This window comes from Grampus griseus, assembly GCF_964374135.1.
Source record: "Grampus griseus genome assembly, chromosome: 16".
Lineage (NCBI taxonomy): Eukaryota > Metazoa > Chordata > Mammalia > Artiodactyla > Delphinidae > Grampus > Grampus griseus.
Window position 1 is genome coordinate 54,304,099 of NC_139010.1, and position 12,292 is coordinate 54,316,390.

Genomic DNA, 12,292 nt, shown 5'->3' on the forward strand with positions numbered 1-12,292 from the left:
GATCTTTCCCCAACCGGGGCACGAACCCGTGTCCCCTGCATCGGCAGGCGGACTCTCAACCACTGCACCACCAGGGAAGCCCTCATTTTCATTTTAATTAAAGGGAATCTCTGGCTTTTTAACTGTTAGAAAATTAAAGTAGTTGCCTATTGGAAGGAATTTCATTGCAGTATTATACCAATCCAAAAAAATAACCTCTGTAGTGCAGATATGTGGAGCTTCATTTCAGCCCAAAGCTATTAAATTCCTTTATATAAGTTCAGAAGTTTTATCCATCCTTATTTTTTTCCACTGATATGAATGCATTAACTCTGATTCCAGATATTGTCATCAGTGTTAAAACAATTAAATTTCCCAGGATAAAATTTACATTTGGCTATAGTTTATGGATCCTTGATTTTGTGCCTTTGGAAATTAATAAACTTGATGATGACAGACAAAATTATTTTTTTCTTTATATGTTAAAACATTTTGTACATAAAAATATTATATACCCTACTTTGTGTGTGTGTGTGTGTATAGAATTTAAGAGTATAGCTTTTTTTTAACATTCTTTTTAACATCTTTATTGGAGTATAATTGCTTTACAATGGTGTGTTAGTTTCTGCTGTATAACAAAGTGAATCAGCTATATGTATACATCTATCCCCATATCCCCTCCCTCTTGCGTCTCCCTCCCACCCTCCCTATCCCACCCCTTTAGGTGGTCACAAAGCACCAAGCTGATCTCCCTGTGCTATGCAGCTGCTTCCCACTACATTTGGTAGTGTATATATGTCAATGCTACTCTCTCACTTCGTCCCAGCTTACCCTTCCCCCTCCCCATGTCCTCAAGTCCATTCTCTACATCTGCGTCTTTATTCCTGTCCTGCCCCTAGGTTCATCAGAACCTTTTTTTTTTTTTTTTAAGATTCCATATATATTTGTGTTAGCATATGGTATTTGTTTTTCTCTTTCCGACTTACCTTACTCTGTGTGACAGACTCTAGTTCCGTCCACTTCACTACAAATAACTAAGAGTATATATATAGCTTTTTAAAAAGATATTTCTTTAATTTATTGTTTTAGAAAGAAACAGTTGAGCTGAGTCCCACTGGACGACCAAAACGGCGAACTAGAAAGTCAATAGATTACAGCAAAATAGATGATTTCCCTAATGAATTGGAAAAACTGATCAGCCAAATACAGCCAGAGGTAGACCGAGAAAGGTGTGAGTTTAAAAATAAATTTAAGTATTCTTTAAACTGTGATTTTTTTTTTTTAATGTCTCATTCATGGATTCTATATTTTGTGCAGAGCTGTTGTGGAAACAAACATCCCTATAGAATCTGAAGTTAATCTGAAGCTGCAGAATATAATGATGCTACTTCGCAAGTGCTGTAATCATCCATATCTGATTGAGTACCCTATAGACCCGGTCACACAAGAGTTTAAGGTGAATACTATTTAATAATACACTGTTTTGATGTCTGTAACTTTTTATGTTGGGTGAAAGTGTCATTTTTTTTATTATTACTTACAGTAAATACTGTTATATGAAGATTGTCTTCTCCCCCCAAATTCAGAGAACTTTATGAATGTTAGAAAAAAGGTGGTTTTCTATATGTAAGCTAACTAATATTTTTATTTATATATTTCATGTAAACAGCTAGGAATCCTCCTAAATTTAGAGTGATATTGGAAATATAAGTTTTTAAGTAACACAGTTGATTTCCACTCTGTGTTTTAGTTGCTGTCTATTCTGGAGATTGTTGTCACCTTTTCAGTATTCCTTTTAATTAGTATTCAGCTTGTCAAAATCAGTCGGGCTGCTCATTGTTTAAATCTCAACAGATAGCCACAGAAGAGAGCAAAAAGTTATGTTGATTTGTGGGCTTTCAGATTAAATGAATGAAATTGCTTTCTTTGGCAGTTGATGGAAAAACAACCTAGTAGTAAAGGAAATCAGTTCTCAGTAACCCTCAATAACCCTGTTTTGTACTAGTTTACAGCAGGGTTCCTTACCCTTGTCAATATTGACATTTTGGGCCAGATAATTCTTTGTTAAGGAAGTGCTGTCTTGTGGACTATAGGCCATTTGTCCAGCATCTCTAGCCTGTAGCCACTAGATGCCAAAATATTTCCCTCCCCCAGTTGTGTCAACGTGTAAAGTATCTTCCAGACACTGCCAAATATAAGCTGGGGGTGGAAGGCAAAACTGCCCCTATTTGAGAACGAGTGTTTTAAAGCTTTTCATTGAGTAAGGAAGAAGATAATCTCTGAAGGTAATTAATATTCACCAGAAGGTTAAAAATTTCATTTTAGATACTTAGGTTGCTTATAAGCTCTTATACTTTCTTTAATTTCTACTGAGAGCTTTAGCAGTAATTTTCATACGCATTTGGTTGAAAGTGTACTCAGTTATAAAGAATAAACCTCAACATTAAGTAAGTTTGAACTTAATGTTCTGTTATACAAAGTTTTGGGGAGAGGTGTGGGGAGGATAGATTATACACTTAAACTGAATTTTGTTTTTTGTGAAATCATTGGTTTTAAATTGTAGAGTTTGTCTTTCCTTGAGTATGTCTTTCCTTTTCCTTTTTTATCTTCTGATAAAAAAGATCAAATAACAAGGTCAATTTAAAAAGTTTTATAGGGACTTAATTTGTCATTGAAAATTAAACTGTTAACATGGTTTTTATTTTAACAAAAACAGATTATTAGTAGTTGTTGTGACAATTTCTTTTTTCCTTTCTTTCCCCACTTTTAAGATTGATGAAGAGTTGGTAACAAATTCTGGGAAATTCTTAATTTTGGATCGAATGCTGCCAGAACTAAAAACCAGAGGTCATAAGGTATGGTACTTTTGATTGGAGTTTTGGTTGTTTAATTATTCTTCATTAATCAGTATAGATACTAAGATATATTTAAATTTCAGGTGCTGCTTTTTTCACAAATGACAAGAATGTTGGACATTTTGATAGATTACTGTCACTTTAGAAATTTCAACTTCAGCAGGCTTGATGGATCCATGTCTTATTCAGAGAGAGAAAAAAATGTAAGACTGCTCATGTCATACATACTTAATTCTTTTTTGTAACTCCTGTCTTGATTTCTGAAGTAATGTTCAAAATTGACCTAGGGACTTCCCTGGCAGTCCAGTTGTTAAGACTCTGCACTTCCACTGCAGGGGGCACAGGTTCAATTGGGGAACTAAGATCCCACATCGCGCATGGCACGGCCCAAAAAAAAAAAGGGACCTACATCCTAGGGCCTCTGGTTTATTGCCACAACTTAGGCAATAGGCATGATCATGATTTTTTTGTTTTATGGGAGTTGAGTCTGATAATTTTATCTCTTTCCACCAAATTGGTCATTTTCAACTTTATGGCTGCTGTGGCTTTCAGTATTTATTTATCCCACATCAAAAGTCCTGTGGATGGGGGCTTCCCTAGTGGCGCAGTGGTTGAGAGTCCGCCTGCTGATGCAGGGGACACGGGTTCGTGCCCCGGTCCGGGAAGATCCCGCATGCCGCGGAGCGGCTGGGCCCGTGAGCCATGGCTGCTGAGCCTGCGCGTGCGGAGCCTGTGCTCTGCAACGGGAGAGGCCACAACAGTGAGAGGCCCGCGTACCGCAAAAAAAAAAAAAAAAAAAAGTCTTGTGGATGCTTAAGAGCTCACACCCAGCTTGAAGAATGCTGGCTTATATCCCTTGGGACACCACTGCCCTCCCCTTTCCTTTGCTGGTAAACAAACGGTTATAAGATAGCTGCTTAATATGCAGCTCTATATCCACATTCCAGGCAGGAACAGTTTCTTTCTTTCTTAATTCCTTATGTTTACATCCCTTTTGCTTTTAGATGCACAGCTTCAACACAGATCCAGATGTGTTTATCTTTTTAGTGAGTACACGAGCTGGTGGTCTGGGCATTAATTTGACTGCAGCAGATACTGTTATCATTTATGATAGTGATTGGGTAAGTTGGAAGTGTAGCAATATACTGATTATATTTCCATTCTGAACTTTTAATCTTTCATTGTACACTTTGTAATTTCATTTTTCTGTTTTGAAAAGGTATCCACTTTAAGATGAAAATCATTTCTTTGTCAAGTGTCCAGTGTGTAAAGACTTGAACCTACTTTATCATTGAAGTCACTCTAGCAGTCTAAATTGAGTTAAGGCACTTAAACAGTACCTTAACTCAATTTTAATCAGACTCTTTTTAAACAAAGATTCTGATTGGATCATGCTTATTGACTTTACCCACATAATATGAGTTTAAATAATTTTAACCTTAAGCTGTTAAATGTTATTTTTCTTTTTAACTTTAAGAACCCCCAGTCTGATCTTCAGGCCCAGGATAGATGTCATAGAATTGGTCAGACAAAGCCAGTTGTTGTATATCGTCTTGTTACAGCAAATACTATTGATCAGAAAATTGTGGAAAGAGCAGCTGCTAAAAGAAAACTGGAAAAGTTGATCATCCACAAAAGTAAATAACATTTTGTAGTACTTTCTCGCTTAAGTTGTCTGTTGTCTGTTGTGAATTTTTGTTATTGTTGTTACTTTCTTTATAAAAGAAATAGGGGCTTCCCTGGTGGCGCAGTGGTTGAGAGTCTGCCTGCCGATGCAGGGGACATGGGTTCGTGCCCCAGTCTGGGAAGATCCTGCATGCCGCGGAGCAGCTGGGCCAGTGAGCCATGGCCGCTGAGCCTGCGCGTCCAGAGCCTGTGCTCCACAACGGGAGAGGCCACAACAGTGAGAGGCCCGCGTACTGCAAAAAAAAAAAGAAAAGAAAGAAAAGAAATCAGTGCAGGATTTAAATAGGCAGTGGGGAATTTGGAGCTGTGAAGACCTAAGCTGGGTTGGTGTGACCATAGACATAATGAAAAATACTAGTGTCTAAAATGAGGAGCAATGGGGCAGTGAAGAGTATCAAGTATACTTTTAAAGTGCCATATCTTAAACTGTCATGGAGATTGACCTGATGTTACTGATTATTCTTTTTTTCATTAAAGAAAAAGAAACTTTTTATTGAAGTATAGTTGATTTCTAATATTATATTAGTTTCAGGTGTACAACATAGTGATTCACAATTTTTATAGCTTATACTCCATTTAAAGTTATTAAAAAATAATGATTGTATTTTTATAAAGTCATTATCTGTGCTGTACAATATCTCCTTATTGCTTATTTATTTTATACATAGCAGTTTATATCTCTTAATCCTCTGCCCCTACCTTGCCCACACTTCTCCCCACTAACCACTATTTTTTTTCCTATATCTCTGAGTCTGTTTTGTTATTCATCTGTTTTATTTTTTAGATTCCACATATAATTGATAACATACAGTATTTGTTTTTCTCTGTCTGACTTACTTCACTAAGCATAATCTCTAGGTTCATGCACGTTTCAAATGGCAGAATTTCATTCTTATTTATGACGAATAATATTCCATTTTGTATTTTTCTTTAACCATTCATCTTTACCCATTCATCTGTTGATGGACACTTAGGTTGTTTCCATATCTTGGCTATTGTAAATAATGCTGCTGTGAACATTGGGATGCAAGTATCTTTTCAAATTATTATTTTTGTTTTCTTTGGATATATACCCAGGAGTGGAATTGCTGGATCATATGCTAGTTCTATTTTTAGTTTTTTTGAGGAACCTTCGTACTGTTTTCCCACCATTCCTACCAACAGCATACTAGGGTTCCCTTTTCTCCACATCGTTGCCAACGTTTGTTATTTGTAGACTTTTTGATGATAGCCATTCTGACAGGTGTGAAGTGATATCTCACTGTGGTTTTGATTTGTATTTCTCTGATGGATGGCGATATTGAGCATCTTTTCATGTGCCTGTTGGCCGTGTATAGATGTTCTTTGGAAAAATGTCTATTCAGGTCTGCCAGTTTTTTAATCAGTTGTTTAGGGTTTTTGATATTGAGTTGTATGAGCTGTTTATAATATTTTGGATATTAAGCCCTTATCAGACATAGAGTTTGCAAATATTTTCTCCCATTCAGTATGTTGCCTTCTCATTTTATTGATGGTTTCCTTACTGTACAAAACATTTATGTCTGACTAGGTTACATTTGTTTATTTTTTTTGCTTTTGTTTCCCTTGCCTGAGGAGACAGATCTAAAAAATACTGCTAGGATCAATGTCAAAGAATATATTGCCTGTAGTTTCTTGTAGGAGTTTTATGGTTTCAAGTCTTAGTTTAGGTCTTTAATTCATTTTGAGTTTATTTTTGTTTATGGTGTGAGAAAATGTGCTAGTTTCATTCTTTTATATGTAGCTATCCAGTTTTTTGAAGAGACTGTCTTGTCTTCATCGTATGTTTTGCCTACTTTTCATAGATTATTTGAACATAAGTGCTGTGGGTTTATTTCTGTGCTCTCTATTCTGTTCCATTGATCTATGTGTGTGTGTTTATGCAAGTACCATGCTGTTTTGATTACTGTAGCTTTGTAGCATAGTCTGAAGTCAGGGAGCGTGATTCCTCCAGCTTTGGTCTTTTTTCTCAAGATTGCTTTTGTTTTGGAGAGGTCTTTTGTGGTTCCATACAAATGTTGGGATTACTTGTCCAGTTTTGTGAAAAATGCCATGGGTATTTTGGTAGAGATTGCATGAAATCTGTAGATTGCTTTGGGTAGTATGGACATTTTAACAATATTAATTCTTCCAATGCTTCTTTCACCTCCTTAGTTAAGTTTACTCTTAGGTATTTCATTCTTGATGGGATTGTTTTTTTACTTCTGCTTTCTGATAGTTAATTATTAGTGTATAGAAATGCAACAGATTTCTGTATATTAATCTTGTATCCTGCAACTTTGCTGAATTCATTTATTAGCTCTAACAGTTTTTTGTGGAGACTTTAGTTTTTTTCTTGATATAGTATTGTGTCATCTGCAAATAGTGATAGTTGTACTTCTTCCCTTCCAATTTGGATGCCTTTTATTTCTTTTTCTTGTCTGATTGCTGAGGCTGGAACTTCGATACTGTGTCAATAGAAGTGACGAGAGTAGCCATCCTTGTCTTGCTCCTGATTTTCTAGGAAAAGCTTTCAGCTTTTCACTGTTGAGTATGATGTTATTGTTAATGTCTATCCTTTTTTTAAAATAAATTTATTTATTTTATTTATTTATTTTTGGCTGCGTTGGGTCTTAGTTGCTGCGTGTGGGCTTTCCCTAGTTGCGGCAAGCAAGGGCTACTTTTTGTTGAGGTGCACAGGCTTCTCAATGCGGTGGCTTCTCTTGTTGCGGAGCACAGGCTCTAGGCGCAGGCTTCAGTAGTTGTGGCTCGCGGGCTCTAGAGCACAGGCTCAGTAGTTGTGGCGTATGGGCTTAGTTGCTCCGCGGCATGTGGGATCTTCCCAGACCAGGGCTCAAATCAGTGTCCCTTGCATTGGCAGGTGGATTCTTAGCCACTGCGCCATCAGGGAAGCCACTACTATTTATTCTTTTTTTTTTTTTTTTTTGTGATATGCGGGCCTCTCACTGCTGTGGCCTCTGCCGTTGCGGAGCACAGGCTCCGGATGCACAGGCTCAGTGGCCACGGCTCACGAGCCCAGCCGCTCCACAGCATCTTCCCGGACCAGGGCACGAACCCGTGTCCCCTGCATCGGCAGGCGGACTCTCAACCACTGCGCCACCAGGGAAGCCCTACTGTTTATTCTTGATAAGAGATTTGTGTGCCAAAATGCTTTAAGAAAACTTCCAAGCCTCTTCTTGCAAGTAAAATATATTAAATATTAGAATATTAAAGGTATATTGAAGTAGTGCTACAATAAAATCTGTTTACTTTGTTGAACCTACTATTTCAAAAATATTTGACTCCAGTATGCCCTTTTCATAGTTTCAATAATAGAATATTAAAAACACAGTATTTTTTTTTTTTTAATCTAGAAAAGATTTTGAGGATAGAGAAAGTGAAGTGGGTGAGGCATTGGCATTTTATGTTCTGTTCCCTGGTATTCCTTGGAGTTCTGCTTTTATTTATTCAATATAAAATTCTGTTTGGATAAATGGCTTGATGGCTACCTTAAGAAAAGCTGAAAATCATCTTATATAAGTTTTGAAGCCTAGAAAAATCATAATGTTGAAAATTGCTATCAATTTATTTTATGCTACTTTTCTACTTGCAAATACCTTCTCCAGTATATCTGATTTTGAGGGAAATTGTGGATTAGGCTTTAGACCTCTTTGATTTGATGGAGCATTCAGATTGCAGTTAGAATTTCCATTGGAGGAAAAAGGAACTTGGTCCTAATAAGATGTTGTGCAAATTAAAATTTTTTCACCTGTGCTTTTAGCGATTTGAATTATGAAATAAATTCTGTTTTGTTTTGAATTTAGTTTAAATTAGGTACAGTTTATAGTTTTACTTCCCCAAGTTTTACTTTTACTAATTTTAGAGATTAATCTCAGAGAACAATTTGAAAGGAATTTTTAAAATGCTGACAGTGTTTTATTGAGGTGTTATATACATACAGTAAAATTCCCAGCTAAGTGTACAGCTTGATGCCTATAACAAGTGTATATACTCGATTAATTATTATCCAGATCGAGGTAGTGAACATTTCCAACATCCGAGAAAGTTTCCCTTTCTAGTCATTTCTGAGGCTCCCTTGCTCCTCACTAGAAGGCAACCACTATTCCAATTTTTGTCATATAGGTTAGTTTTTCCTTTAACTTCATACCTGGATTCATTTGTATGTATTCTTTTTTTGCCTAGCTACTTAATATTCGACATAATATTTTGAGATTCATATATGTTGTGTGTGTTAGAAGTTTGCGATTTAAACAAAAAAATTGCTGAGTAATTCATCCATTCTTTTGTTGATGTTTGAATTGTTTACAGATTTTGGTTCTTATGCATAAGCTCCTCTTATACAAATATTTATGGTCATATGTATGTATTTGTTCTTGGTCTTAGAGTGTGTGTATGTTTAGCTACAGAAAACTACCAAACTTTTCCCCAACCATTTTACACTCCCACCAACAAAGTATGATTAATTGCAGTCGCTTTTCTTTTTTTACCAACACTTGGTTTGTCTGTCCTTTTTAATGTAAGGCATTCTGATTGGTTTGTAATGTATTGTATTTTGGCTTTAAAGGCAATTTTGAGTGTTTTGAATTTCTTGAAAATTTTTTCTAGATCATTTCAAAGGTGGTCAATCTGGATTAAATCAATCTAAGAACTTTTTAGACCCTAAAGAATTAATGGAATTATTAAAATCTAGAGATTATGAAAGGTAAGATTATTTTAATTTTAGAAAAATATAATGCATAGTTTTGATTTATCATATAGATGTGAATATCTTGTTTCCTTACAGGGAAGTAAAAGGATCAAGAGAGAAGGTCATTAGTGATAAAGATCTGGAGTTGTTGTTAGATCGAAGTGATCTCCTTGGTAAGTATCTCTCATGGTTTTACTTATTATTTTTACAGAAACTTTGAAACATATACATAAGTAGAGAGAATAGTATAATATACCTCTGTGGATAACTCATTCTGCCATTAATAGTTTACAACATTTAGCCAATTTTATTTCATTGCCATTTTCTTTAGTCAGAGTGTTAAACTCATGACATTTTACCCATAGCCACTTTCTTAGGCATCTTTTACTGAGAAGAACATGTTTTTAAACATAGTCACTATGTCATTATTACATTTAAGAGAGTTGGTCCTGAAACCTTAGTATCAGCTAATACCCAGTTCATATCCAGATTTCTCCAGTTGTCTCAAATCTTTTTACGGTTTGAATCAGGATCCAAATTTCATTGTTTGCTATATCTCTTTTCTTCTATATCACCCTCCTCACTTTTGTTTTTCCATGCCATCGATTTGTTGGAAAAACTGGATTATTTGTCCAGTAAAATGACCTGCATTCCGGAATTTGCCGACTCCTCCCCCCCTTACCCATTGTTCTTTTTTTTTTTAGTAAATTTTTTAATTTTTATTTATTTTTGGCTGCATTGGGTCTTTGTTGCTGTGCACGGGCTTTCTCTAGTTGCAGCGAGCGAGTGCTACTCTTTGTTGCGGAGCACAGGCTCTAGGCGCTCGGGCTTAGTAGTTGTGGCTCGTGGGTTCTAGAGTGCAGGCTCAGTAGTTGTGGTGCACAGGCTTACTTGCTCTGCGGCATGTGGGATCTTCCCAGGCCAGGGCTTGAACCCGCGTCCCCTGCGTTGGCAGGCGGATTCTTAACCACTGCGCCACCAACGAAGTCCAGGAAAAGGATTCTTTTTTTTTTTTTTTTTTTTTTTGCGGTACACGGGCCTCTCACTGTTGTGGCCTCTCCCGTTGCGGAGCACAGGCTCCGGACGCACAGGCTCAGCAGACATGGCTCACAGGCCCAGCCACTCCGCAGCATGAGGGATCCTCCCGGACCGGGGCACGAACCTGCGTCCCCTGTATCGGCAGCATCGGCAGGCGGACTCTCAACCACTGCGCCACCAGGGAAGCCCCAGGAAAAGTATTCTTAAACAGGATACAAAACTCTCAAACTAAATGAAGAGATGAATAGATTTTATTAATTTAAAGACTTCTGTAAAAACAAACAATACCGTAAACAGATAAGAGATAAACTACAAATATTTGCAGCACACAGCGGCACACAGGAAATGTTTATCGTATATAAATAAGTAAATATCAACAAGAAAACTGGACAGCTTAAGAGCAGACGATTACCAGGAGAGAAAGAAACAGCCAGCGAACATAAAAAGATGCTTCAATCTCCCTAGGAATCAGAGAATGCAAATTAAAACCAGTAGTGCTTTCATTCCAATAGCTATCATATTGACAAAAATGCAAAAGATAGATTTCATATTAGCTATGGGAGTGTATAAAGATATATTTTCATGATGTTTTGCTTTCCTGCTTTTAAACTAACCATAACTGGGCTTTTTAAAAAATATCTCTGAGAACATAATTCAGATTGGTGTTGTTTATTGCTATGTATCAGTATATCTTAAATACAGCAGAAGTGATTTTGATTAGCAAACTGCTGTTTCAGTTTGTTTGTTCCCTGGAGGCCAGTTCTAGTTTTTAATAAGAGGAGTGTACTTTCTTTCTAAAGTGGCCCACATTTCTGTGGATTTTAAAATTTTGGACAAATGACTCACTTCTCATAAAAACATAGTGGACCTCTCTTTTAAGATTTCTTTTTAAGTTCTTATACTTAAAAGAAAAAACAAACTTGTTTATATATTTTTCTCTTAGATCAAATGAATGCCTCAGGACCAATTAAAGAGAAGATGGGGATTTTCAAGATACTAGAAAATTCTGAAGATTCCAGTCCCGAATGTTTGTTTTAAACTGGAGCTAAAAGAATGTCTTTAAAAGGTTCTTGTTTACATCTGGTGATCTGTATTGGTGTTAAAATCCAGATTTTTCACTCTACTTCTTTGATTATATCAGTTTACGTAATATAACTTGTACCATTGCATACGTTTCTGAGCCTTATTAAGAGCAAAGACATATTCATAGTAAGTTTCAGTTAATTTTTCGGACTCGATAGTACTCCTGGGTATAGGCTGTTGTGTCCTTAACCACTGCCAGATTTATACAGTCTTCCTGTGGAAGTTTAATGTCTTTCCCCCACCCTCCTTTTTAGCAATACAGTTCATGAGTTTTTGGTACTTCAGTTATGGAGTAGGCTTTGGATGGGGGAAAGATTGGGATTATACTGTCTATTGTTGAAATAAGAAATGGTTTGATTTTTTAGGGTCTCTTTCTATAAAATAGTTTGCCAAATAAATGTTTGTTATAAGATGATCTCATCAGATTATTTTTTCAGATAAATAATGGCTCAGGTGAAATACTAGCAAACGTCTTGACTGGCATTGTGATTCAACATTATGGTAACTCTTGTTTCATTCATTAGTACTATACACATATGTCATATAAAGATTTCAACTGGACCTTGGATCAATGCAGAGAAGGCTCTGGAAGAAATTATAGGTTCTTGACAAAAGACCAGAAATTGGAAGTGGCAGTGTACCATGCAAAACAAGAACAGAACAAGAGAAAAGGGACCCTGAAAATTTATAGCAGGGAGGGGTTAAAATAAGACTTAGGAATATAAGTAACACAAGATCCATAACAGAGGAGCAAAATGGGAACCATTTAGGCCCTGTATGTATATGAAAACTGAATGCTCCCTGAACCATACATTTTTGTGGAGGTTGTTATTCTTGCTGCCATGTATATTCAAATGTAGATGAGATTCTCTCTGCCTTAGGGTAATGGAACCTAGGACTCAGAAGAAAAACTATTTTAAGAGAATATTCAGCCAAAGGAAAGAAT

The 12,292-nt window shown here is 36.4% G+C and overlaps 1 protein-coding gene across 5 annotated transcripts in view; it reads left to right on the top strand.

Annotated features, from left to right (window-relative positions):
- The window catches only part of HELLS (helicase, lymphoid specific), a gene marked incomplete at its 5' end in the record, with an annotated part of 38,093 nt that extends 26,752 nt beyond the window's left edge, over nucleotides 1–11,341 (top strand). For all 5 annotated transcript variants that reach the window (XM_082673760.1, XM_082673763.1, XM_082673762.1 and 2 more), the window contains 9 exons: nucleotides 1,069–1,208; nucleotides 1,297–1,435; nucleotides 2,751–2,834; nucleotides 2,918–3,037; nucleotides 3,839–3,955; nucleotides 4,312–4,471; nucleotides 9,144–9,240; nucleotides 9,322–9,398; nucleotides 11,207–11,341. In XM_082673760.1, coding sequence (XP_082529886.1) covers nucleotides 1,069–1,208; nucleotides 1,297–1,435; nucleotides 2,751–2,834; nucleotides 2,918–3,037; nucleotides 3,839–3,955; nucleotides 4,312–4,471; nucleotides 9,144–9,240; nucleotides 9,322–9,398; nucleotides 11,207–11,301 — 1,029 coding nt within the window. In that variant the 3' untranslated portion in view covers nucleotides 11,302–11,341. The remainder of the gene's footprint in view (nucleotides 1–1,068; nucleotides 1,209–1,296; nucleotides 1,436–2,750; nucleotides 2,835–2,917; nucleotides 3,038–3,838; nucleotides 3,956–4,311; nucleotides 4,472–9,143; nucleotides 9,241–9,321; nucleotides 9,399–11,206) is intronic.
- Nucleotides 11,342–12,292: the final 951 nt, after the last annotated feature.